Source organism: Galleria mellonella, unplaced genomic scaffold, assembly GCF_026898425.1.
Source record: "Galleria mellonella isolate WM207_F2 unplaced genomic scaffold, CSIRO_AGI_GalMel_v1 utg300, whole genome shotgun sequence".
In the NCBI taxonomy this organism is placed as follows: domain Eukaryota; kingdom Metazoa; phylum Arthropoda; class Insecta; order Lepidoptera; family Pyralidae; genus Galleria; species Galleria mellonella.
Window position 1 is genome coordinate 4259138 of NW_026442068.1, and position 27631 is coordinate 4286768.

At 30.6% G+C, this 27631-nt stretch overlaps 2 protein-coding genes and 1 long non-coding RNA gene across 3 annotated transcripts in view; 1 reads left to right on the plus strand and 2 right to left on the minus strand.

The window, feature by feature from the left end:
* Positions 1–392: 392 nt before the first annotated feature.
* On the minus strand, positions 393–9465 carry LOC113523303 (heat shock protein 75 kDa, mitochondrial). Its single transcript, XM_026909213.3, has 13 exons — positions 9190–9465; positions 8067–8224; positions 6861–7022; positions 6329–6564; positions 5861–5970; positions 5480–5553; positions 4062–4338; positions 3475–3544; positions 3249–3396; positions 2693–2820; positions 1687–1874; positions 1063–1294; positions 393–611 (listed from the first exon to the last, which is right to left on the minus strand). Exons 1-13 carry the CDS (start codon positions 9305–9307, stop codon positions 437–439), a joined length of 2076 nt encoding a protein of 691 aa, XP_026765014.2. The 5' UTR covers positions 9308–9465; the 3' UTR covers positions 393–436.
* Positions 9466–10496: 1031 nt separating this feature from the next.
* Positions 10497–11210, minus strand: LOC128200859 (uncharacterized). Its single transcript, XR_008252923.1, has 2 exons — positions 11003–11210; positions 10497–10941 (listed from the first exon to the last, which is right to left on the minus strand). It is a non-coding gene; the product is annotated as an uncharacterized LOC128200859 (long non-coding RNA).
* A 956-nt stretch (positions 11211–12166) lies between these two features.
* The window catches only part of LOC113523360 (neurogenic protein mastermind-like), a 40924-nt gene continuing 25459 nt past the window's right edge, over positions 12167–27631 (plus strand). Inside the window, exon 1 of the mRNA XM_026909300.3 lies at positions 12167–12875. Coding sequence (XP_026765101.2) covers positions 12811–12875 — 65 coding nt within the window. The 5' untranslated portion in view covers positions 12167–12810. The remainder of the gene's footprint in view (positions 12876–27631) is intronic.

Sequence of the window (27631 nt, forward strand, 5' to 3'; positions counted from 1 at the left end):
TTACTAACAATCACTTTTCCGTTTTTTTGTGAAGGGGTGAGGTCATTTTAGTATTGTTTAGTTTAGTTTTAGTACTGTTACTTATACTATAGTTAAAGAGAGTAAAAGAGTTATTATTAAAAACTTACACTTGTAAAAAAAATCATAAAAATCTTGATGGTCTAGAAGATATCATATTGTCAGATCTCTTGATGGTCGAGCATTTGATCACTGAACAATAAACAGATTTTCGATTTACGAGTTTCAAGACTGTATCAGTCTGAGTAATTTTTATGGATTTTTATATAAAAAAATAAGTTCGGCCAATTTAGGTTCATTTTAGCAAAATTGGGCCAAATTTAGTCAAACTGATGTTGCATAAGGCAAACAATTTAGGTAAAATAAAATAACAATTTATGATAACAACGACTATAATAATAATATTATAATTAAACAATTAATGCTTTTCTAATGCTTTAACCAATAAATCATTGATGTGTGTTATCAAATTTCTAGGATCCACTATAAGTCCAGCAGTAACCATGGCATTAGAGAATAATTGTTGCGCCACCATGTTAGCCAATTCTTTGTCATCAGAGATTAGTTTGTGTAACTTTATAATTATCGGATGCCTGAAATAGAAGATTAAATTAGTAATCTAATATTTATTTTTAAGGGCATTATTTACGACATATTATTTAAAACTGTAATGGTATATAGTCCAACAAAAAATGATTAATTTGATAAAATCTTGAATTGTCTACAACTTAAAACTGTTACAAAAGTATATATTGTGCCAAACTATCATCTTATACCTTCTTATCTGTTAGTAAATTATTTTAACTTAACTAGAGAGAGTGTATAAGGGGTATTTTAAAAGTTATGGTAATAATATATCCTCTCTCAATAATGTAATCTCATATACTATATGGGAAACTGATAATATTATATCTTTAAATACATTCCAACACATACCAACTTAATGTAAAAACTTGTAGAAATAAATAATCGTTTTATTATTATTGTTATTTAGATTAATTAATAAATAATGATTTTATATGTTGTTTTATTTTTTTTTTATACCTGGCATTAATTTCAAGCTGAGGCCTCAATAGAGCATATCGATTTTCTTCACTTAGATTTTGAGCTTGTGTTCTTATAAAATGTCGGGCGGCTGCCATTTCAGGTACAATGATGACACACGGGTGAGAGTCCAGTTTCTGCGTAGTGCGCACTTCAAATACTTTACCCGTTAAGTTGGATTTCAAAAATGTGATTATTTCATTGACTTGTGTCTGCTGAAGAGTATCACTACCTATAAAATAGTAAGAATAAATTAATATTTGAATCCAACATACGAGACAAGCTTATCGTTATCTCGGGTTGGATAAGTTATGTTTCTTGATGACGTTTACTGTGACTAGAAAGTTAGATAGAAATTTAAATGAATACAAATGGTTTTGTTGAAAGAGACAACAACAGACTCACAATGTGAACATAATGTCTTATGATTTACTCACAACGACGTAAATTAATACTAAAATTTCTCTACCGTCCACCACTGTGTGATTATGATAGTCATGATCATTGCATTTATTTATGTTGAATTTACTCTTGTTTTAAATTCAGGGATATCTCCTTGAATTTAAAACATAAGTTGACGTAATTACAATACGTCAGGATCATTATTTTTTTATTTAAGAATACCTATGACTGAATCAGGTGTATCTGTTGATTCCTTCTGCATATCATTTTCGACAGAAACTAATGATCTGCCGCCAAATTCTTTCAACTCAAGAAGGACTAGTTCGTCATACATTTCGTAACAGAACAAAACTTCAAGGTCCCTTTTCTTGAGTGACTCGTAATATGGCGATGATTGAGCCAATTCTCGACTGGAAAAAAAGTATATAAGATTTTACATTATACCTAGCCATTAGTAGAGCCCATGGGACGCCAAGAGGCAATGAATAAACAAACGTTTATAATTATAATAACAAGGATTATCATCTAATAAATATTATAAATCTATAACAAACAAAAAGTCCAATTTTTTGTTTGGAAGTTGAAAGGAAAAAATAGAGGTTTACGAATGATAAAACAATATACATATGCATTACTAGCCGTTTCCCGTGGCGTTGCCTACTTCTATGTAGTTCCCGTATATCATTCTTATTGGAACTCTTCATGAATCCGGTCTTATATAGTATTATATACTTGAATGATAATTACATACTTTTATAAAGTTTCAACTAATTCAACTGACCAGTTATTTTATAACATTTTATAGATAGATAGATACTGTTTATTGTTTCCTCCGAAAGATTACAATAGTAAACTTATTATAAATATAAACAATTAAAATTTATTAATTAATTAATACAATTACAAATTATATGTGATTCTTTAGATTGATATAACTTTATTTATGAACAGATTGAAATAAAACAAACACTAAATATTAAGTGAAGTAAACCGAAACGCATTAGTGAAAAACGCGTTCAAATCGGTTAAGCCGTTTCTGAGATTAGCATGCACAAACGTACAGACAAACAGAAAAAAATTCTAAAAATTATTGTTTTGGGTTCTATTGCGCTTATAAAGCCCCCCTCATAATAGCTCTTCGTATATATCTTCCACGTACAGACAGCGACCAGTTACGATTTTATTATATGTATTGATTGGTTATAAGTTTAATTCAAAATATACTTACCTAGGGGCAGCTAGATAATAAATAGATTTTTGATCATCTTTCTGACGTTTGCTATAGTCTAGCAGAGAGGTTCGAACGCCATTTTCAAGTTTTGATGATTCAAACCTAAGTAACTTTGCAATTTCTTCCTGAAATTGAAAGAATTAAATTATTAGTATCTTTCCATATTTTAAACAAGAAATATGTACTGAGCTTGTAGCAAAGATCCAAAAACAACAAAATATTTCAAGTCTCCCATATTACCTTCTATACTTTTATATGTGTGAAAATATTTCAATGAGATTGAATACCATAAAAAAAAGTTGTTAACGATTCGATTTCATGCTGTATATATAAATATCAGAAGTATTGGCACACTCAAATATTGCTTTATTGCAGTTTATTTGCTACCCTGCACTTCTATAATTTTAGATTAATAGTACAGGATATATTTTGCTTTTAAGCAAATCATAATTAGCTAGATATAAAAATATTTAGATTGTTTATTTGTCACTTATATCACCATAAAAGGGTATCGAGTGAGTATTAGTTACTACATTATGTGCTTGTAATTTACCTTTTCAAGTGGGCTTTGGCTAGTAACAATACCCTCTTTCAAAAATATAGAATAATCTCTATAGAATGTGTCATATCCGACAGGATCTTTTTGTGACATCTCAACCATAAACTTAAGGAATCGGTTAGTAAGGACTGTCCTTAGTTTCCTGCAATACGAACATTTGTGGCATTAATTAAATCCATATAAGTATATGGAAAAACGTGTCCTATTTTAATATACTTACGTTATCAACGCACTGTTTTGCAATAATTCTCTACTAAGATTTAAAGGAATGTCTTCTGAATCAACAACACCTAAAAAAATAAATTTACATCATAATTATGTTATAAAAAATACCTTAATAAAAGGTAAGCGCTCAGAGTAGAGCTAAAAGTATTAACACTTTGCTGACCGGCTACGAGTTAACGCGTCTTTTTACATCTAAACGTTGTTGACTGGTGACGAGTAAACTTGACATTACACTAGCGTGTAAGTGCGTCCTCCTACCACGACAGGCAAGACAGTTTGGACTATAAAGCGTTCATGACCAAAAAATGACTTTCCTTTATATTTAGGGTTTTATCACAATTTTAGTTCAATTCCAAAGTTTTCACCATGACGGAATTCCTAGTCAGGAGTGTTAATTATGAATTTAAATATTATAAACATGCTTTTTTAGTTAATTTTAAACTTTTGCATTTATTACATATTACTAATAATATATTTTTTCAGATAATATTAAATTTAGATACACTATGGTCCTTACAATATCGGTGCATCGATATGTTAACGACAAAAATAGGCTACCATTACAATTGAACAAAATATTACCTTTTACAAATCGCAACCATTTTGGCAAAATATTCTCTGCTTTGCTTTTGATTAAAATTTTTCTAGAGTATAAAGCTACACCAACATCAGAATCACGAGATAATTCAAATAGTCCAGGCTTTCCTTCGGGTACGTATAATATAGATCTAATGCTGAGTGGAGCATCTGTTTTATAGTGCAGTGTGAATCTTGGCTTATCATATGAATTGCTAATAAATTTATAGAATTCTGTGTGCTGCTCTTGAGTGACTTCCTTGGGTTCCATTAGCCATAGTGGCTGTAAGGTAACATTTATTTAATTTAATAATTTAAAATATGATTTGACACATCTATTTATTTTAAAAACTTACCTTGCTGGTTACTATTTGAATCACAGATTGTTTTCTTCAGTTAATTATTTGATATAGTAATATTTTATGTATTATTTATGTATAAATATATATTTGTTAAAATTTTTGTGTATGTTTATATTAGTCTAATCATCATCATCATTGCAGCCATTATCCGTCCATTGCTGGACATAAGCCTCTCCCATAGACTGCCATGAAGAACGGTCCTGAGCCACCTGCATCCACTGACTCTTTGCAACGCATTTCAGGTCATCACTCCATTAGTCTAATATATATTTATAATATATGAATATTTTAAGTATTACTTTATGCTTTTTCATCAATCATAAATGCATCGCCTACTTATTTCTCTGTTTCCCTAATAGTTGATTGGTAGAGAACACCGTTCGGTATTACGTCCACCAAATGTACATAAATTAAAACTGTGCATTAAAGTTTTAATAAATAATTAAATATTTGGCCTATTTTGAAATTTATAAGTTTTGTGAATTAAAATTATTAAATACCAGTGATCCGGCCAGGATTCACACAGGTAAATAGAATTCTAGAAAATAATATATAACCTATATTACACGCGATAATGTTGCTTTCTGTAAGTACAATAATTTTTTAAATCAGTTGAGTAGTTTTGAGTTTGTCTATTACAAACGAACAAACAAACCTTTCCTCTATATAATATTAGTATAGATTGAGTCTTGTGGTTATAAATTGTGTGATTACATCCCCAATACCGAACTAATTTTGATAATTATTTTCGTAATCGGTACAGTTTATTCCTATGCGGTCCCTTATTAATTTTGTGATGATAGAAGGTGCTTTTGCTTTTTTTTTACAGAGCGAAAACTGCTTGTTGCAATATCAGTTAGTATTGATTAAGATTTCCGACCAACATATTGCTGTGCTCTAAACTATTTTTAATTTAAGCAAATAAACGGTTTTAATTTATGAAAACAAAAATATTAATATTTATATTATATTGATGTTTTGGCCAAAATAAAACTACCAAATGTATCAAAGCATAATTCAAATATTTGTTTTAAGCAATTAATAATATTTTTTTATTGTTACCTTGATAGAGTTGACTTGCTCATTATTTAGAAAGATAAGACTGCCTATGAAATTGCTGTATTTCTTTATTATATCTGTTAAAATAAACAATATTAATAAGCTATATAGTCCATTTAAATCAAATTAATAAAGTACTTTAAAAATGAAAAATATGAAGATCATAGATTTTCTTGTTTTATTATTTATATATGATAGTCTTCATCAATAAACATCAAGAAATGCTAAATATCTTTTGAATATATACTACTGAAGTGTAATGTTGGTACATGTGACTATACTATATAGAAATTAGAACTGCTTTTTAGCATTTAGAAACAAAAACATAAAAGATCATGAATTATAAAAAATTATATGCTATCAACATATGATCACTCAACTTACTTTTTACTGTATCATCATCGGCAAACTCCCTGCAATCTGTTTTTAGATATACTACAATTTTTGTTCCGACAGGGACACCATCAGCTTCTTGGATTTCATACATTCCTGACCTGGACAATTAATGTAATACTTGTATTATACATATTTAGTTTCTTTAAAAATATATAATATGTTGGCACTATTATTATTTTATTAGATGTTCTGATATTCTATGGTTATATTTAAGGTTTAATTATCTTACAGGACACCAAGTTTACTCTAGTACATATCATCCAAGGCTGATTGTTTATTTTCATAATAAATTATTATATTAATATTATTATTATATTAATAAATAATTCTTATTTAACAATTATTTATTTATTATATATACTAGGTATATATTTCATTCATTATTTAATGAATGAAACATAATTGTCTAATAAAAATGTAAAATCTTAAATAGATTAAACAAAATAAGAACTTTACCCATCTGACAGCCATCTGTAGCCTGGAGATCCTGATTTACTGCTTCTAGTATACACTTCAATTTTTTCAGCAACCATGAAAGCAGAATAAAAACCTACTCCAAATTGGCCTATTATTGAGCTGGCCTGTTCTGCACCTTGCTTTTTAATCTCTTCAATAAATGACTTAGAACCAGAACGGGCAATAGTGCCCAAATTTTGAGTAAGTTCCTCTTTTGTCATACCAATACCAGAATCCTAAAAATAGAAAAAAAAGGATACAATAATAAATTATCAATTACAACCACAAAGGTAGTAGTAGCATTATTTTTAATTTAGCCATATCCTATCAGCACGAATTCAGTTAAAAGTATGTATATGTTCATCATTCAGCCTATGTTTATATAGCAAAATTAATTCAAATCTGCATATAAGTAATTGAAAAACAAACATATAAATCTAAAATTGAATAAAAAATAAATAGATCTCTAAAAACTTTCACATTTATATTATTGGTTGACAATATAATATATATAGTATAGATAAATATACACCTGGAATGTAATAGTTCTATTCTGTTTGTCTGTTGTTAGCTTGATCTCCAGAGGTCTGTCTGTTTCCACCAATTGAGGAGAATCCGCTGCTGCACTTACACTTAAATAACGAAACTTTTCCAGAGCATCACTGGCATTTGAGATCAGTTCTCTTATGAATACCTGAAACATTTATCACAATATTTTAAAACATGTGTAAGCTTGTAACTGATCCTCTGTTTCAAATACTTTGCAATCTCTTAAATGTATACACATCCAGATGTCTATAGTAAATTTTTATAGTATTTTTTTCCTGACTATTAACAGATGAGTTCTAACATAATCAAAACATGGATAGTTTTAGTGCACTAAGTTTTAATCATTATACTATTGTATTACAGTGCAATCTTAATATAATGAATTGCAGGGGAACAAGTAAATATTCGTTATATCAAGTAATTCGTTAAACTGAGGTTTGTTATTATGAAGGTAGGTTCATACATTCAAAATCCAACAATGTGATTATGGAAGCCTAATCTTTATTTTGTTCATCTTGATTAGAAAAAAAGTCATAAACTGTTGTATCTTTACCACCAGTAAGAGTTATCACATCCAAAGGGCAATCCAATTTCAAGATGGATTTGACTACATCATGGCAAATTTATTAGCAAATTTTTTCCACTTAGTATTTTCGTCAAACTAAATAATGATGTTTCGTTATTCTGCATCTGATAAGGAACACCTTTTACGTTTCTGAGGTATTGCAATTAGAATCTTTAATAATAGTGATGAGCAAGACTGTTTACATTACTTCTCATCAAACAACAACATTGATTGTATTACAAAAAAAACATATCAAAACCTGTCGAGACTGAATCACATACTATGAGTTCAAGGGTCTTATTGGAATGTTATTTAATAGTTTTGAATTAACAAAATTGGTTAATAAGAAATATTTACACTTTTTTTTTGATGATTGAAAATTCATTATGAAGAGGTTGTTCACAAAAACTCTTCGCAATGTAAAGGTATATACTACATTGACTGTTATGGACAATTCAAGGGGATTACAAAAAATTCGTTGAATCCAGAGGAAGTCATTTTATAATGAAGTCATTTTATAAAAATGACTTTTTTTATATTAAGGTTGCACTGTATTATCAAATTTAAAACTATTATTTGAAAGAAAGTTGTAGGTAATAATAACAAAAAAAAAGAAAAGTTTACTTCTTTATCTGAATATAATGATCTGGCTACAATATCCAGTAACATCCGTGTTTCAGCTTGGAATTCTCTCTTCTCTGAACCACCTTTTAGTGTATCTGTTTGCTTTTGTTCTGTTGCTGTGCTGAAGCTTCTATATTTTGTAAACAATAAAGAGTTATCTGAAATAAAAACATATTTATTGAGTTCTATACTTTTCTAACTAGATTTCTTTCAATCATACGTATTATATTATCAGCTTGGGGGGAAATAAAAATAATTCCAGTTTTGTGGTTTTGGGATAGTGACAGATTAGTATTTGTTTCTTAGATTTTTAATTAAGTTAGTTGTAGAAATGGAAATCTCTGAGTTAGTTTTTGGGGATTGAGTCTTCCTTGTTTCCATATAAAAAAATTATGTGAAATTTATACAATCAAATTTATTTGTACTTCTGAAATTTTGAATAATCTGTTTTATTTTATATATATGAGCAATTATTTGCACCCATATTATATGTGTAGCTTTAGAAGAAGGAAAAGCAAGAAAATATACCAGTTCTAGATGGCATATAAAGACGAAACATATAATATCAGATTTTAAGTCAGACCTTCAGGTATATAACTGTCAAAACGGCATGTAATTTAGTGTAATAGTTTTTAGGAAGAAACACACAGAGACAGACAAATTTTCTAAAAGTTATTATTTTAGCATTTATTTATTTATATACTTTTGTACATTCACTTATACTATAAATATTAGATTACAACAAAAATGTACACAGGCGGACTTATCCCCTAAAGGATTTTTTTCCAGTCAATCTTGAGAAATCGAAAGGAGAAAGTGTCTATAGTGTTTTTATTGTTCTTATTAAGATATTTATCAAATCCTCTTAAATATTTTCCATGTACAGACATCTTTTAGTTACAGTTTTACTATATTATAATATTTAGTTTCTTAACATATCAGCATGATACTGTTTCTTAATAATCGATTTATCAAATGACTAAAAGGAGTCAAATTAACCAAAAGTAATTTTAATAAAAACTTCTCCCCCAGATCTCTAAATCCATAACTATTAGGTATTATATTTTCGATTAACGAGTTTCTGTTTGTTATATTCATGAACAATAAAATATTTATATCTCACCGGGTTCAAATCTTGCATAAATATTACCGACAGTTAAATGTCTCGATTCTTTACAGCGTAAAGCTAATGATCGTGTAGTAAAAACCACAAGCCTAAATTTCGTACGTACAGCTAACATGGTTCACTTTGGGATACAAAAATAATTATTATATATATTTGAATTGAATAAAGATAAAACAATTTTGACTATTTCAAAAAAATTTTTTTTTGTTTTATAATAATATAACCTATAAAGTACAAAAAGAAGCTTTTTCAGACTTTTTTTTTCATTTATTGTGACTAGTGATGGGATTCGAGTTGCTTTTCACTCGAGTGACTCGAGTAGTTTTTATATTACTTGCACTCGAGTTAAATTTATGACGACTCGAGTTTCGAGTGACTCGTGTCGACTCGAATTACGAGTGACTCGAGTTGACTCGTACCACTCGAGTGGTTTATACCGAGCCGAGTGAGAAATTCAAATTGTGACAAGTTTACCCGCGGTAGCAAGAAACTTTTAAGAGAGAAAATTCTTCCTGATGCTTATCATGCCGCACGCACTATAATTGTAGATATTCTACATTTAGTTGAATATACGGCTGCTACAACAGATTTATGGACTTCTGACAATAATAAAGCATACCTAACTATTACAATACTTATAATTCAAAACTTTTTTCGCAAATTATTACTACTAGAGAGGTTACGGAGAAACATTCTTCTATTATTTTAGCAAGTGTGCTAAAGTCGATATTATCGAAGCCGTTTGGTAGGGAAAAAATTGATCAATTCATTTTTTTAAAGTAGTTATTACACCAATTTCAGTTAAATTTGTTATCTCATTAAAAATACATTATTTCTGTTTTTTTTTTTGTTAAGTTTCATTTAAGTTAATTTTAAAACACGTATATTATTACATAAATTGTGTAAGAACATAATAAAATTGTTCATATTTGGATCTCATGAAAGTTCCTTGTTAGAATAAATTAAATTGGATTAGAACTTATTAGTAGTAGATTATAATATTTTAATTTGACTGATAGTTGATATAAGAGGCTTCTTGATTATGTATGACAGGTTTAGTTTGAAGGAAAAATCTATTTTTTACATTTTGTTTAGATTTTTTTTTTTGAGAAAATGAATACACATTTTCTATGTAAAATTAATACTGTTTTATTCGTTTTAAAATTTTGGTCACGCGAGTTTTATATTCCGAGTGACTCGAGTCAATAAAAATCACTCGAGTTTTATCTTCACTCGAGTGGCATTCGAGTGAGTAACTTATCAGTACCGAGTGACTCGAGTGAAAAAAAATCACTCGAGTCCCATCACTAATTGTGACTTTGGCGTTTTTAAAGAGTATAACGAAAGAATAAATGTCTATATAGTAGAAATTAAACAAGGATAGCGAGGTAAAATAGTAGCAACGTATTTTATTTAGTTTGTGGTTAGTAGGTAGGACAGTACACCGAAACCCACAGATAGAGCAGATAAGTATTACAACTATTTTGTGTTTCTACGTTAAACTAAGTCAATGGATAATTAATTGTCAGCTAAAGATTTTGGGTGTCAGCATTGGCATTACCATATTTATGAATATTCGTCCATTGTAGATCATACTAATATACGTAATAAAATTTTAAATAGATTTGAGATATTTAAGAAACGTCTGTGTATTTGTTCTGACAGCCCGAAAACTACTAATTAGGTGTAGTTTTGACAGTAGAAGATTTAATTTAAAATTTAAACTGATGTTTTATACCACGATATGCCCTCTACAAATGGTCTATTCATACCATATACTAATGATGCGAGATTTTAATAATCCGACTACTAAATATTCGACTAAGCAATTCATTCGAATTATAGGTAGATTTTCAGATTGTTCAACTACTAATTTTATTCATTCGACTATTAATTTCAATCGTCTACAAATTTCATGCATTGTACGTTTCTACTAATGGCAAATAATTCATAAGAAGTAGTCTATGTACGAGTCGATATGAACATAGCCGACATTAGGCCATCGCTTGGAATGTTCTTTTTTTTCGTTAATTTTTTTGAATTTTTTTTTTTGTTAATGGTTTCTTTTGATATTAATGAAAGTAAATTTGTAGTAATTCATTATTCTGTATATTTTAAATAAAAGGAGTCGCCAAATGCTAAGTTTTTGGTTGTCAATTATTTTATTTATTATCTCCTACTGTTAAGGTGGTGGATACAGGGAAAGAATTTTCTTTTTCTAGTAGTTAAATCGTATTCGTAATTAGTAAAAACATTCGAATACGAAAATTAAGTATATTATTAATTTAATAGTCGAATTATAAAATTAGTATTTTTCGAATGATAAAAATATTACTAATTTTTCGAATGATAAAATCGTTCGATTTGCGCATCGCTTCTATACATCAATTAGATATTAATTATTTTAATTTTTAAAACCACATGGAGGAAGTTGCGTGCAAAAGCTATTTATTTAGATTTTAAATATGATTTTAGTTTATTAATTACATAAATAATTACATGTTGGCTTTTCCATGACACAATTTCATTAAAAAAATTTTTTTTAATTTTTTTAATAACTAATAAATAGGAAATACGTTTTTGTACAAAATCTTGCGTATGTATTTGACTTATAAAATTTATGACAATTGATAACTAAAACAGTTTTCTAACATTTAATGGCATCACGGCAAATAAACTCTTCTTTAACTTTTTTTTTACGATTTAGTAGCAAAAGATAGAACTAAATCTAACTACATCATTATGGTTACTTTACAATTCTAAATCGCTCAGTAGGGGTGGCATCAACAATCAATAGTTTGCTGCTTTTAGGTATTATCAAAAATTATATTTAATAATTTAATATGTATAATTGGTAGGTTGTTAGAATGATTTGATTAAAACGCACAGACATTTATTTTTATTACGTTAATAGTTGAAATTTGTTTTCAAAATTGGCAATACTCCTTTATAGTTTTTTGAGTCACCGTCAATCAAACCAACCCGTCAAAGGCGTCAAATCAACCCAAGCAAGCGAGAAAGCGTCCGTCAGTTCGTGTTTTGGGTATCTCCATAGTTTCTAACAAAAATCTAAAATGTTAAATGACGGTTAATTTATTCTAAGTTCTATATAAAACTTTTAAATTAAATGTATTATGAAATTATTTTCCGTGAATTTTACAGTTTTATGAATCCTATGTAATTTCACGAATTTTGTGATGTACTTTGTAAGTTGTTCAAAACATTGGCGTGTTTATCGATAAAAAAAAACCTTTTTCCCTGTAATTGACTTGATAGTGTTGTGAAACTGAAATTGTATTGTTACATTTTATTTTGGAAAGGACAAACGGATTGTTTACATAAGTTAAATAAGTGTGAAAGTATCTACTGTAAACTGTCGGAGACACCATGAGTGTTGTGTTCAGAGCATTCAGGACGAGTTGCAATTATTTTATAATAGTGTTACTATCGCATTTGCGTTGCAGTACTTGAATATTCGTGTTGCGGTGGTATAGACACTAGTGCAAGATGAGAAAGCTTAGGTAAAGTGTGAAATCAACAACCGTGGAGCATCTGGTGGGAGGCGGTGGTGCGGGCGGCTTGCTGCCCGGCGCCTCGCCCGCCCAACATCCCTCTAATATGCTCCAGCCCATGGAGGAAATGATAATTCCTCCAAAACGTCAAGCTGTTGTGGATCGTCTACGGTGAGTTATTTCCTAGCATTTTCATTGCAATACTTCCAATATTTTAAGTTTTGGTAACTGTTTTAAGTATACTTACGAATTCCCTATACATTGCAACTACTGATCATCTTATTTTATAGCGCTAAGTTGTAAAGAACAACAGGTCATCTTAAATTCTTCAGTATCATAGAAAAAAATACATTTGTATGATTATATTCCCATATCGAGTCGACAGTGATGTAATGAACATTTTTTACTTTATAAACAACCTAAAAGACTATTAATATTTAATAAAGAAAAAGTTTCTCAATTCAGTTGTATTTTTTATGTTTATGCAATGTCTTTGTCAATTTCTATAATTTGTTTATCTACTAAATTTACTGTTGTGGTCTTAAGATTTTTACAAAACATTATTTTTAAATAACTTGTGCTGAAATTACAAATACAATTATTTTTTCCATATTTTACCTTGATTATACTGAAAATATAACTTCACTTTATATGTAAGTTCTCGTTTAAAACTAGAAGTATTATTAAGTGAGTAAGTGGTAACATTTTACCAGATATCCATATATTATTGGAACTGGAAAACCCCAATAACAAGTTGTAGCCCTATACTGATTATAGGTATTTTTAGGTTTCTTTTAAAATAGTAGATATGACATTTTTGATTGAATTAAAAAAAGTTATATTAATCAATATCTCAATATCTTTGTAGTTTGATGATTTTATTTATATTGTACTAGTTTTTTACCAACAGGTAAAGTAACAACTTCATATGGGTGGTTTTTAAAATTAGGAAAACCAATTAAAAGGTCCATTTCTAAATTGTCTAACAAGATAAAACATATATTAGTTTTTAACTTAGACATTTAGGAACACAACTGTGAAAACTGAATCAAGTTTAATAGTTTTTGCATAATGCCGGAATAGACATACAGGCAGGCAAATTTTTAAAAAATCATTCTTTTGGCTTCTATTGTTATTAAGGCTACCCACACTCATTTTTCTTAAATATATTTCATGTACGGTCATAATCTGGTTACAATTTTATTATATTAGTAAGATATCAAAGATTGTCTCAAATTGAATTTAAAAAATATTTTCTTTAATGTAAAAAGGAGAATGATTGATTTTGAACTGCAAACTGATTTTGTTGAAACTTGTCACACATGTGTAATTTTGATAGTACTGCAACTTAACAGAGACATGGAATTTGTATTTGATGGTGGAGAAAGAAGACAATTGAGGGAACACATAAATACTTTTATAGTAAACTATTTCATAAATCTTGATGAGAAGGGTAAGCAATCTGAAGTTGTAATATGCTGGTCACATAGTTTGAAAAACCAGCAACTGATGGGAAAGAATAGTTTTTAAGTGATGACCTCATATGGGCAAATGTAGTGTTGGATGACCCCACACTAGATGGAGTGATGACTTCAAATGCATTGTAGGAAGTCAAAATAGATAATGAGATAATGATAATGAGAATTTTATACCTAGCTGGTATGTATTTAAAATAATCAAAGATCTAGATAGAAATTAGTACATTTTATAATATATACAAAATATTAATAAGTGGTTTTCTATATTTGAATCCCATAGGTCCATATGAGTTTCAGAATGAACTTACAGACTTGTTTGTTAAAGATAACGCTAATTGCTTGCCTTGCAAAGCCAGTTTCTCAACTGGAGATATATTGGTCCCTTCTAGTTTTTTTTTTTCATTTAAGAGTTTCCTCTTGTCGGTGCAACCAATCCATGCATCTTCCTCCAGCCAGCTCTATCCCAGGTCATATCCTTTATCTCCCTATACGACATGACACCTAGTGTTTCCTTTATCTGTCCCATGTAGTTAATCCTCGGTCATCCTCTTCCTCTTTTGCCCTCTATCTTTCCTTCTACTATGCTCTTAAAAAAATCTTTATGTCGTATAAGGTGGCCCAGCATTTTGCCTCTTCTACTCTTTATTATTCACCTTCTAGTTTATTGGTCATTAATAATCATATTCCTTGGCTTTTGTAAGTGAGAGTAAAATTTTAAGTTTCTACATAAACACATTGCATCTAGCTTCAAGTTACTATTGGGGTCTCAAAATTTATTGTTTAACAATTTTTCCAGAGAAATTGTCTTTGAAAAATGTTTATGTAAAGAGCTAACTTTAAAGGAAGTGTTCCAACACTTCCTTAGAAGCCTGCTAACGATTTCGATATCACTCTGCTTAGTTTGCTATTTAATATATAAGTAGGTAATAAAATCCAATATGATATTGATATTTAATATATGAATAAGTAATAGATCTAACACTAAAAATCGGCCTAATGCCATGTTTACAGTTTCGGTGCACCCGTAGAGTGCAGTTAGTGAAATTATGTCGGAATCTATGTGCAGTATACGACGCGCTAAAACTAACGGTATCGCGCGAGCGGGCGGTTTACAAACGTTAGGCATCGTTTTATTTTCATTGTTGTTTAAATAAAATATCTATACTATAAAAATATTGTAATGATTTTCAAGTAACAAAAGACATATTAGCCATTTTTTAGAATTTATGTTTATGGTTATTGCCAAACGGCAAACTAACGTTCGTTTGTTGATAGTCACGAGAAAGTGGCTGAATGCATTCCATCGTAATTTTATAATTGAGGAGTAGTTGTTAATTCAAAAGAAAATACGGTGTATATTTTATCAGAATTGGTCAAGCGAATCTTTAGAAACTGCTCGACCCCTCTATTCTATGAAGTCGCGTGAAACCTAGGTCTTTATCAATTGTATTACCATATCTACAAAAAGTTCCCTAGATGGTGTTTATTTGTCTATCATTATACTATTATAATACATAGTTATGTTTGTTATGATATGTTCATGGTATTGCTCATTTCTATAGGCGACGGTTACCACTGTCCATCAGGTGGGCCGTCAGCTTGTTTGCCATTCTAAATTGCATAAAAAAAATTGTAATTATCAGATTACGTTTTTAAAAATTCCTTTTTTTTTAATTGGTTCAGAATAATAATGTACATATGTACGTACTACATACATATTATAATAATTTTAAAAAATGGAAACAGATTTCACATTTTTATAAATTAGTAATTCAGTATGGTCACAGATGAATAAATTACATAAATAGGATCAAACTATTTTTTTTAAGTATTGATAAATGACGAGATGAATCGTAGCCACCTTGTAACGACTCGTTTTGTTGATTCTCACATTGTAAATACTGCGAGAAGTAATTTTTGCTTCGTAAAAAAAGGCATCCGTCAAAAAATTAAGAAACTACACCTTATCGATTAAACCATATCGATTGCAAATGAATTGTAAAAAATTAATTCAAAACAAATTAAGTCTGAAAACGGTCCAAGTGTGGTGTGTATGATCTATGTTTAATAAATTTATGTTTCTGTGACTACCATCCTACTCTATCTCTCAATCCTGGCTCCCATTGGTAATTCAATAATTCATAGTAACTATTAAACAAAGATTTCCATTGTTGTATAAATCTCTTGCACTTGACGGGAATTTAAAGTATTTGAAGAGGTTTCACTTACACTTAAATGATCGAATATCTCACGAATTGCCTCGTCAATGTAAATAAACACAAATTCTTTTAAGTCAATAGAAAGATTTATATATGTAATACTGATACCACAGAATATATAATAGTACTTAAAAATAGTAATGCCGTGTCACTAGCTTTAAATTTGTGAACTCTGCACTTGTGCACGTCTCGTGTAACATACCCGAAATAAGGTGGGTGGTGTGGTGAACCTAACCTTAATCACCAACTATTTTTTCATTTGAGTATTGGGTTTTAAAGAACGAGAACGGTGTGATTTTGATCATCGTTGGAATACTATCAATATTAATCATCAATTATTAGCTCAAATTAGGTTACATCAGCCGTTAACTCTCCGTTGTTGAACATAAGCCTTCCCTATAAGGGGAGTATTGCCAGTATTTGCCACGCTTGACAAGTGGCTTACCAAACGCAGTTAGCCATTTAGTGATGTTTTAAGAGGAACGCTCCTGTTCAACCCTCTACCATTAAGTTTCCTTAGTCGCTTCTTACGACACTCACAAGAAAGTAATGGGTGATCTATTCTATGCCAGCACCACAATGCGAATTAGGTTTACGAGCTGGTTAATTAGGTATAATGTTAGTGCAGCGGTCGAGCATTAAAAATTGGCTCAGTCAGCTAGAACAAAACTTCTATCCCTCCTGAAGACACCTTCTTTGATTTAAAACATTGAACCATGAAAACTATTACCTTAATCCCTTATAAATATCTACATAAAATACTTAGAAATCTCGAGTATGTACACTGTAGCATGCCTATAACTTAGAAGTTTCATTTCCTAACTGAACTGGCGATCAATATTGCTAACGTAACTTGAGGGACGATCCCCTTTACTAATGGGATCATTTGTAGGGATACACCCTGATCGCTGTGACCTTGTTCATTTCGTAGCACTAGTAAGTAATAATTATGTTATTTAGTATTTTAGTTTTATTATATAGCCAGAACAACTAAATACTTAACGAGCAGAAAATGACATGCTTATAGCCTCACTAATGTTATAAAAATAAAAGTGAGTTTGTTTGTTACGTTTTTTCTCATTTCGACTTAAGTAATTGTCTTACAAAGTTGTATATAACATAATATTTAGGATAGAGAAGGACATACCTAATTTTTATATCTGTTAATCAATATTCTCAATTTCGTTCACGCGGACGAAGTTACGGGTAAAAGCTATTATTAATAAATAGCTATAATAGAATTGTGCCATTCCACCTCCTTCTCCCTAGAAATTATTCTTTAACAAAATGTGACGATAGCTTCTTCCCATGCTTCCACACACATTGCTAAACATAGCTTTTACCATGGCTAGTAACGACTTAATAGTCACCCCCAAAATAATGCTACATAATTCCGCGCGTAATCCAGTTGGGTTCATCAAGTGTATTTCCAGCGTAGCCTCGGTCCTTGTTTTATTGGAAATCAGACAGCACATGCTGTTCAAAAGTTAATCTGATAGTTTCTGGCGTAGTTAAAGTTGATACGCCTACTTTAAATTCCTTTTTGCTTCGATGACTAGTTACTGTTAGAAAGGTGATAATGGAATCTGAAGATGTTAATACTAAAAAAAATTTTTTTTTTAATATTAACATCTATTCAACTACCCTAGTTGAATACGAGGTCTGTCCGGAAAGTTCGTATAAAAGTGTTCTGGAATGCGAGAAAGAGGAGTGGGGAGGCCAGGTAAGCGCAGGACCCCTTCCTTATGTCCCTAACAATGCTTCAGTTCTGGTCTGACCGCCGTGCGGTGCGAACTGGCTTGTCACGCCATCTGTGAAGTTACCTCTTAACGAAACCCCGTCGGCATGGAGCCCGCTTCCGTTGAAGAGCAGCGCGTCGTAATCAAGTTTCTCTCGAAACTCGGCAAGAATGGCCGTGAAATTTTTGCCGATCTCAGAACAGTTTATGGGGATGATGCTGTGAAGGAACCAACCGTCCACAAGTGGCTAAAAAGATTCAGAGAGGGCCGAGAAAGCATCAAGAATTCGTCCCTCCAGGCCAGACAGTTGATGGAAAATTCTACGTCGATGTGCTCAGACGCCTCAAAGCTCGTGTGGCACGAGTTCGTCCAGAATTGGCGCGAGAGGGGCGTTGGATTCTTCACCACGACAATGCCCCTGCCCACACCTCTCTTGTTGTCCGTGAGTTTTTGAGTAAAAATTCCATTACGGTGACCGAACACCCCCCCTATTCGCCGGATTTGGCCCCGTGTGACTTCTTCTTGTTCCCAAAAACCAAATTGGTACTTCGGGGGCGGCATTTGGGGGACATAAATGAGATAAAAAAAGCTACGACGGGGCAGCTGAGAAACCTACAACCAGAGGACTTTCAAGGAGCCTTCTCACAGTGGAAACGGCGTTGGCACAAGTGCATTATGTCACAGGGGGAGTACTTTGAAGGGGATAAAATTGATTTACCTGAATAATTGTAAAATAAAATTTTTAAAAAACTTTTATACGTACTTTCCGGACAAACCTCGTATGTATATCAAACAGGCGCGGCGTGCTTACATGGGATGATTTATAAAATAATATTTAAAAGCAACCAATAATAACATTTTATAAAATTTAACTGTCAAGTTATTGTAGTTTTTCAAGAAGTCTTTATAAGTTTTAATGTTAGCTGTTTTAACTATGTTTAGGAGAAAGCAGTTAAATGTAGAATAATAATGTCGTAGTTTTCATCAACTTGGTATGAGTACCTTATATATAGCATAAAAACCGGTAAGTGCGGTGCTAATCTTGCACAATAATTTACCGTTTCGTGTAAGTAGGTAGTATATTTAAATCTACAAAATCTGAGTTTGTTGGATGTGGAGAATATAATTTTATTTATTATAATTTAATCTAATTGTCTTCATAATCTAATCTTTTGTTTGTAAACATTTTTAACCAGATAATTTGTAAACATGTAGAGTACTAATGCATAGGAAAAATTTTGCTATCTAAATTAAAGTTTAGTTAAAATTTCTATATTTAAAAATTATAGTTACCTACTCCCAAAATCCACACATACGAAATCACGGGTTGAATCTAGTTTTTCACAATGTTAAGTAAAGTACACTACATTCATATAAGTAATAGGTTTTTTAGCGGATCATTGTAAATATAGCATAAATTACAATTAATTGAAATTTGTGTAATTATTATTGCAATTTAATACATTTTTTTTTAAATTTTGAATAAAAAAGACTCCATCTGAATTTCCTATAGCAATCTATTACTCATAATATAGTACCTGCGGCTCTAGTTTGAAAATGTAGTGATTTTTCAACGTGTATATATATATATATATATATATATATATATATATATATATATATATATATATATATATATATATATATATATATATATATATATATATATATATATATATATATATATATTAAAAACAAATTATATTGCTGTATTTTTTCGCGATGAAACAGATCTACAAGAAAATCAAATATTTCACAGGTAAGATTGAATAATTTAGGTTTGACATCATAAATTATTTAAAAACCATGTCATCTTTATAAATTTAATTTTTGTTTATATTCCGAAAGTGGCAAATAAGCATATAGCTCGTCTGATGATAAACGGTCACTGTAGCCTATGGTCGCCTGTCTGCTGACTTACACTAGGTCACGTACACGTTGCCGACCCTGAAGAAACGGTAATAAATCCCTTTTTGAAGAATACCATACTGTAATCTGTAGGGAAAACCTCGACCGGGAATTAATTCCAATATTATTTAATAATTAGTAATCGTCGCGAATAAAGAGGAAAATTTTTTATACGTTCGCTTACCCAATGACGTCAACCTATTTCATAATGCATAGTAGTTCTATAGCATCTTTTTACAGAATTTCTAAAGGTTTTTATTCCCATTACATAAAAAAAAAGTTACGTGAACCTCCATTTCAATTGGGTAAAAATATTACTTAAATATACTATAAATATATAGTATATATGAATACTAGGCACTAATACTAATATGTAAGTATCTGTATAGGTCATTGTGTTCGTCATTTATGATGAGTAATGATCTCTTTATTTATAGTGTCGTGTGTGACTCGATAGAAGGCGATCTATTATTGCCATGTTCTGTTCCTTAGCCAAAATAGCGTGGCTGTACACCTGTTTGAGTAGCGCATCTTATAGGGCGTTGGTGAGTGATCATGATTGGAAGGAATCCGATTTAGTTTGTAAATAGATATGATCTAAGGGTGTAGCGATGTCAGCGACATAGCGTGACACACAATCGGGACTTATCGAAGGCGTTGTTTGCGTTACGCGACAACTGGCTGGTCAATGAACTAAACAAAAACACCTACGAGTTTACAGCGCATTGAGCGCAGCGCGTGTCGCATCCTACCGTGGCCGGGCCCTTGGTCACCTTAGATCAAGAAATGCATAATTTTCATCTTTAAAATTGACTTATCTTTTTTTTTTTTTAATAATAATAGAGACTATTTCATTTATGGTACTAAAATGTTATGTGTATATTGTACTGCATCGAGAACGTACTTACTGAAGTTTTACAATGTTTTTATTATTTATCACTTTTAAAAATCACAATTATTTTATTTAAATCTAAATTTAATTTTTTTAATTTAAATTTTATACTTCGGTAGGTTGTGCAATGTGTTGATAACGCTTATAATATTAAGGAATTTTAAATATCCACAAGTATTATTTAACTACCAGATTCTATTAATGTACTTTATTCTTGTGTAATTTGTTTCTGGAAATTCCCACGTGAAGGATAGATAAGGGGTTCGTGCTTTCGAAGCCGCGACAAACAGCTAGTGTAGTACTAGTTGGGAATTATATGAATATAAGATAACCAATGTAATGTAGGACACTAGCCGAACTTAAATCCGTAGGAGTGGCAAGCAAAGCCGCTAACATGGGGTCGGGCGGCAACACAGTTTTTGTGATGACTATGATGTTATTCATGTCTATATATGTATATATACTACTATTTTCTATTAGATATCCATCAGCCATAATCTTGTTATTTATTTACAATAATCGTCTTCGTTTTTTTCTTCTTCAGACTTCGTAATCACACAGTATCGCATTCTCTTTTATAATTATCGTCTTCTTTGAGATTAAGCTTTCTCGTGTCGTACAGTTGCCGTATCTGGTATTTTTCGCAATTTTGGGTAAAAATAATATTGCACAATTTTGGAGAAATAACATTCTTGGAGAAAAAGTTGAAGAAATTTGGGTTATTTTAATTGACAGTATATACAAATAAAGGTAACAAAACAAAGGGTAAGAGAAGCGAAGGCTAGGGAGACTTCTTTTTTTCATCATTCAATTTGTTATATGGCAAAATGTAGTGAAAACGGACACAAGTTTGCGATTGTGTAAAAGTGAACGAAATTGTATCAATGTAGATAAAAAATTTTACATTTGGGCAAAAATAAAAAAAAAGAGCTTCTCGGTGTTTTTAAATCATCGTCAGCCAGGTGGTACCCATGTTTGGCATATTCTTTCTTTGTTTCATCCCTAGAGAGGCATTTTCATTTTGTATGCTATGGTCTATAAAGTAAAAATATTAAATAAAAAGCAGCATATATTATAAAAAAATGCAATCATCATCATCATCGTCATAACAGCCCTTAATGGTCTACTGCTGAACATAAGCTAGGGAGGCTTGGGTAGTTTTGTCAGTAGTTACAATGCTTGGCAGGCAGATTGACAACTGCAGTTAGGCTTTAGAAATGTTTTAAGAGGGACACTGCTGCCTATACCTCGCTTTTTCTTAGTCGCCTCTTACAACACCCATTGGAAAGGAAGGGGTGGCCTATTCTATGCCGGGACCACATGGCCAAAAAAAATTCAATAGTACAAAATAAATAATATTATGATATTTGTGAGGTACCTGTGCGATTTGTTTATTTTTATACTACTGGGAATAACAAACAAGCTGACGGTTGTTATCTCGCGAAATATTGACATACTTTATGAGATCTAGGCAAATACATTTGAAATATTATTTAATAATAAGTATTGATAATTCTGTGTAAAATATAATAATTATTCACATGCCAAAAAATTACTACTTCTTGTAATGATGATAGAACTTTAATCGCAGAAATTATGATTCTGTGACATATTTGACGAAATTAAAGGTTGTGTTTCAGCGATTGATTTCCGCAGTGTATCGCTGTTGCAATCCTAAAATTGTTACTATACTTAGTTTTCATTACCATTTTATTTTAGAAAGTGGGTATTTGTAGATTGTTCAGAATAAGTATCGGTTACCGGGTGTATAAAGGTATAATGTTATATTAAGTTGCCAACCGCATTTGAATTTTATTTACAATGGTGAAATATTTTTTTCGTAAGTGAATTTTTCGAAGCCGATAAGCTTTATCAGTAGCTACCATATCTGTGACGTACATACTCAGAATAATTTTATTAGTAGGTATAGATTAATCTTTACATCGTAAACTATTTCCTAGTTAAAGAACCGCGTAGGGTTTTTATTTCAATAATTATATGTTACATAACTTATATAATGTAGCACATGCTAGCAAATACAAGAATAGAGTCTCCTAACTTATTACTTTATCCATTCCCAGTACTTCTGACAAATATAGTTAGTAATGATTAGTAAACAGTATTCTATTACACTCCTCCACATCCAGTCATAAGGTCCACTGTTAAGCATTGTGATGTTTTCGACTAAATTTGGAGTTATTTATTGAAGTTTTTAGCAGATAGCCGTAGGATATTTTTATATTCAATTAGTATTCACTTTATTGTAGTTCTGTCATTTGATCTTCGCTACTGCAATTATTTCTTTTATTTTCCCAATGACTATTAGTTTCTCGATTTGCCAGATTGTCGAAGTGTTCCTGGACGATGTGTCCACAGTACTATATTATAACAGTCTTTGTAAGCAGTCTTTGGTCTTCTTTTAACTTCTTGAGGATTTTTTTCTTCTAGCATGCGCCTCCATCATCATTGGCACAACAGCACCGGTCTATGCTACCGGTCTGCTAATTTTATGGCCGGTGATTTTGCGTGATCTAGGGGATAGGAAAGACGAATGTTGACTTTTGAGTATGCTACGATTATTTAATATTTTTTTTCCTATTTGGGTCATCACTAGTTTTACATAATATATCTTACTAGCTGCATCATGCGGATTAGCACACGTTCATCAGAGAGTGAAGTATCTGCGTCTTAGGGTAAAAAGTTACGTACTAAATGAGGATAATATATTATAACCTATCCATTCATTCGTGTTTCAACCGTGAAGCAGTTGTGTTTGCATGGCTGTGTTTCGGTTTGAAGGATGGGATATGGCGTGAAGATACTGGGTACAGAGGAATAACACCTGAGTCCTCAGGAATGGCAACGCATGGGGGGTATCATGGGCGAAACAGTATACTCTATTATGTCCATGGTACTGCTCATGTCTATAGGCGACGGTTACCACTTTCCATCAGGTGGGTCGTCAGCTTGTTTGTCATTCTAAGTTGTATAAAAAAAAAATGTACCAAATTTAATTTAAATCCATTTAAGCTGTTTAAACATGAATAAATAACAAACACAAACATCTTTACTAACTGTCACATATATAACATTAGTAGGAAATGTCATGACTATTCTCCTCTCGTGTGTATTTGGCGTAACTTATATGTAACAAAAATTTAAAATGAGAAGTTATATGTACACTTATCTTATTTTTAAACGTTCGATTATAGAATGTAAGAACATACCATATAGATCATTGTTTTTTGGTGGCAGTCACCGTCATCATGTTTATTAATTATTTGTGTAGTCACGTGCTCTTTTGTAATAGTTATAGGAACTATTTTTGCGTGTACTTGAATACGTGTGTGTATGTAAGTAGGACTGCGTAGTTTACCGTAATTGCTTTGGATTTTTGCTATCAGTTTAATGTTCCCAGTTTGGGTAATATTTAAAGAATGTTGATGTTTAAATTATACCACTAGAACGTATTTTTAAAAAGCATTTAATCGTAATCCCTCATGAATTTGCCTTCAATTAACAGTTTCATTGAAAAACGCAGAGCATTAAAAATATTGTTACAAATGTAATAATGTCAAATTCTACACATTAATCTGTACGTTGCTACCAATCTATAGAAAACAATCATGAAATAAATTAATTTCATAGGTGTTCCTAAAATTATAAATTTCTGATTCTTTTTTTATAGAGATATACTTTTTTTATAGAGATATACTTTTTTTATAGAGTAGGCAGAAAATCCCACGGATGTAACACCGTAATGAAAAATTGTGCAAGAAGAATATAATTATGATAAATGATTATGAAAATTTAACGTATTCACCGTTGTTATTTTGCTACGGAATCCTAAAATGAACGGTCACCACTGTAATGAATATTTTCCTATTCTGGTGAGGTAGTTGACTATAACGACCAAAACAATGAATCTTCGTTCTTTATCTACTTCTTCAATTTTTTTTAGTTCGGAAAGTGATCTATGTTGACCATCAGGATTCCACGACAACCTAAAGGATCAATGCCGTCTACAATATATTTTATCACTAATTTTCAAACACCATTCAGATATTTAAAAAGAAACATACAATCAAGTATTTATACACTTTAATATCTACCGCAACTTCGTATTCATTGTTTTGAGAATTGGGAAAACTATTAAAATAAACTACTTCCAGATGGCATATCAGGATGAAACATACACAAAATTTTAAGTTAGACCTACAACTATGGTAACTAAATCCAATTTGATGCAGTAGTTTTTGTATGATACCGGCACATGTCGAACACAAACAGACAGATAATATTTCTAAAAAACATACACACATTACTTTGACCTTTATTGGTTTTATTAAGATTCTCATATCAATTATTCTTAAATATCTGCCGTGTACAGATATCGGTAAATTGAAATTTTATTATATTAAAAAAATCATGGTAAAAAATATTCGTATTACATATAATTACTAGATCTTGAGTTCCTACAATGTATTCGACTCTCGTATCAATATCACTAAGCATATACTTTTGCGGTCTGTCGTAGAGAAAGCGGACTATAGAGCTCAGGTAGTGCATAATTAGCCTTGGATGGCGTAGGCAGTACAGGCTGATGTTCGCACTTGTTTAAAGTACCACTGCACTTGTAGTTCTAGTGAAAAGTGTAATAATTAGTTCCCTAATTATAATTGCATGTCCCAGATGAAACAGAATACATCACTCAAACATACTTAGTAGGTATATTTAGACAATACGAGTACATAGAGTATGGATTAAATGGATGACGCAACTGCATGTACTTTGTATTATAATTTCTTACCCTAAATAAGGATCTTTCCTAACTTACGGCAACGACATTACTAGTAACTTCAATTTAAAATTTTTGAGCTTCTACATGGTATTGTTATTGAAAAAAGTATCAACGATAAAAATAGCATTTGGTATTGCTTTTAAAAGTGTTTGGTGCATAAGGTGGCATGTTAGCATTTAAATCATAAACATAGATGGCATAGCTAATTCGTTTATCTATCTCAATTTATATATATATATATATATATATATATATATATATATATATATATACATATACAACACATAATAGTAAGTGCATAGTATTATTATGTATTATTAGTTAAAAGGTGAGATATTATATGAAGACTGGTGTCAATACTAAACTGTTTGCCTTAATGTTACAAAAGCTATTTCTTGAAAGTAAATACTTAACCTTCTGTATTAAAATGCTTTTAATAACACCGTTTGTAAAGTTTTATTCAATTTTTTTAAGCTTGAATTTAATGTAGTAACCTCAGAATTGAAATTTGACTTGAGTAAATAAAACTACAGAGTCTAATTAGGCCCAAATACATGCAGTTGCAGCATCTATTTATATCCATACCTGTGGTATCAATATATAACATTTGTATAGTTTAATAGTGGTGATACTTTATAGTAGTGATGATTTAGTTTAAATATAGATATTTTATTTATTTATTTATTCATTAAAAATAATTATAACTAATTATAGCAAAAGCCAAATCAATGTTATAAATCTAGTGTGCTAACAAAAATACTCGGGTCGTAGATCTTTACTTATGTTTGAGCATCATCCAAACATATACTGTATATTTAACAAGTAAGTACATAAGCACCTAATCAACATAAGGTATGTTAGTGAGTAGGCAGTAATATTATGTAGATAATAGCAATTGATATATACCTCTACAGTCACTGATATAACTATCGGAATGCCGAGTGATGTTCGTAGTTCGTATACTACTGAGTACTAGTACACAGTATTATGTAATAACACAGTTGTTAATATACCAGACTGATTCCGTTACCTAACTGCTGCTATAACAACTAAGTAATTGTTATGTATATAGGTGAATCGAATTGCATTTGCTGGGCTGCATATTTGAATCCTATGTTCATCCCATTACGTTTACGCACCAGGAAAATAATTACGCATTTAGGTTGATATAGCTGAATTACGAGTCAATTCATCACTAATTGACAAATTGGTATCCTCATTAAAACAAGTATATTGCGAATTATTTCAGCATATTATCGACTTTGTCAAGCGTAAATATTGTAGATAGGAGGCGAACGTAGTTAAATTAGTATTCGCATAGATAAAATCATTATAATAGGCAAACAATCTCGTTTCTTTCTTGCTCACTCAATCGTATCAAGAATAAAATGAAATAGTAACGAAATGTTGTCTTTTAATTTTTCATCGACTTATGACCGACACAGCGTTAAACAATGCAATCGGTTTGCGTAATCTTTATTTCCCTTTCATGATATTTTTTGATAATGTAATTATTTTAACTGTCTTCTTAACTTCCACACGTGTGGATCTTTTGCTTAATCTTATTTAAATTTCATTCTCACCTTTGAAAGAACTGAAAATTTTATTCTTCTACATCCACAGTTACGGTTGTACATCGTCTATTAATCAATTAAAACACCAACGAATTCATATCAAGATTTTTATTTGCTTAATAAATAAGACCTTATCATTTTTCTTTACACCAATTTTGTAACGATTGTAAACGCTTGTAAAAGATTGTAAAATTATAAAATTGTTATAGTACAAATAAGAGAATAAATGTTGTGGATTGCATAAAGATTTATTAAATTATCAAATACATCTTGCTTCGCATCATCAACATGTGAATAAAATCTATTAATTGCAAAG

Coding starts and splice junctions, on each gene's coding strand:
- LOC113523303 (XM_026909213.3), bottom strand. CDS start 9,307: ATGTTAGCTGTACGTACGAAATTTAGGCTTGTGGTTTTTACTACACGA. Junction 3,397..3,474: donor CAAAACAGTGCGTTGATAAC/GTAAGTATATTA, acceptor TTCGTATTGCAG/GAAACTAAGGACAGTCCTTA. Junction 612..1,062: donor CAGCTTGAAATTAATGCCAG/GTATAAAAAAAA, acceptor CTTCTATTTCAG/GCATCCGATAATTATAAAGT.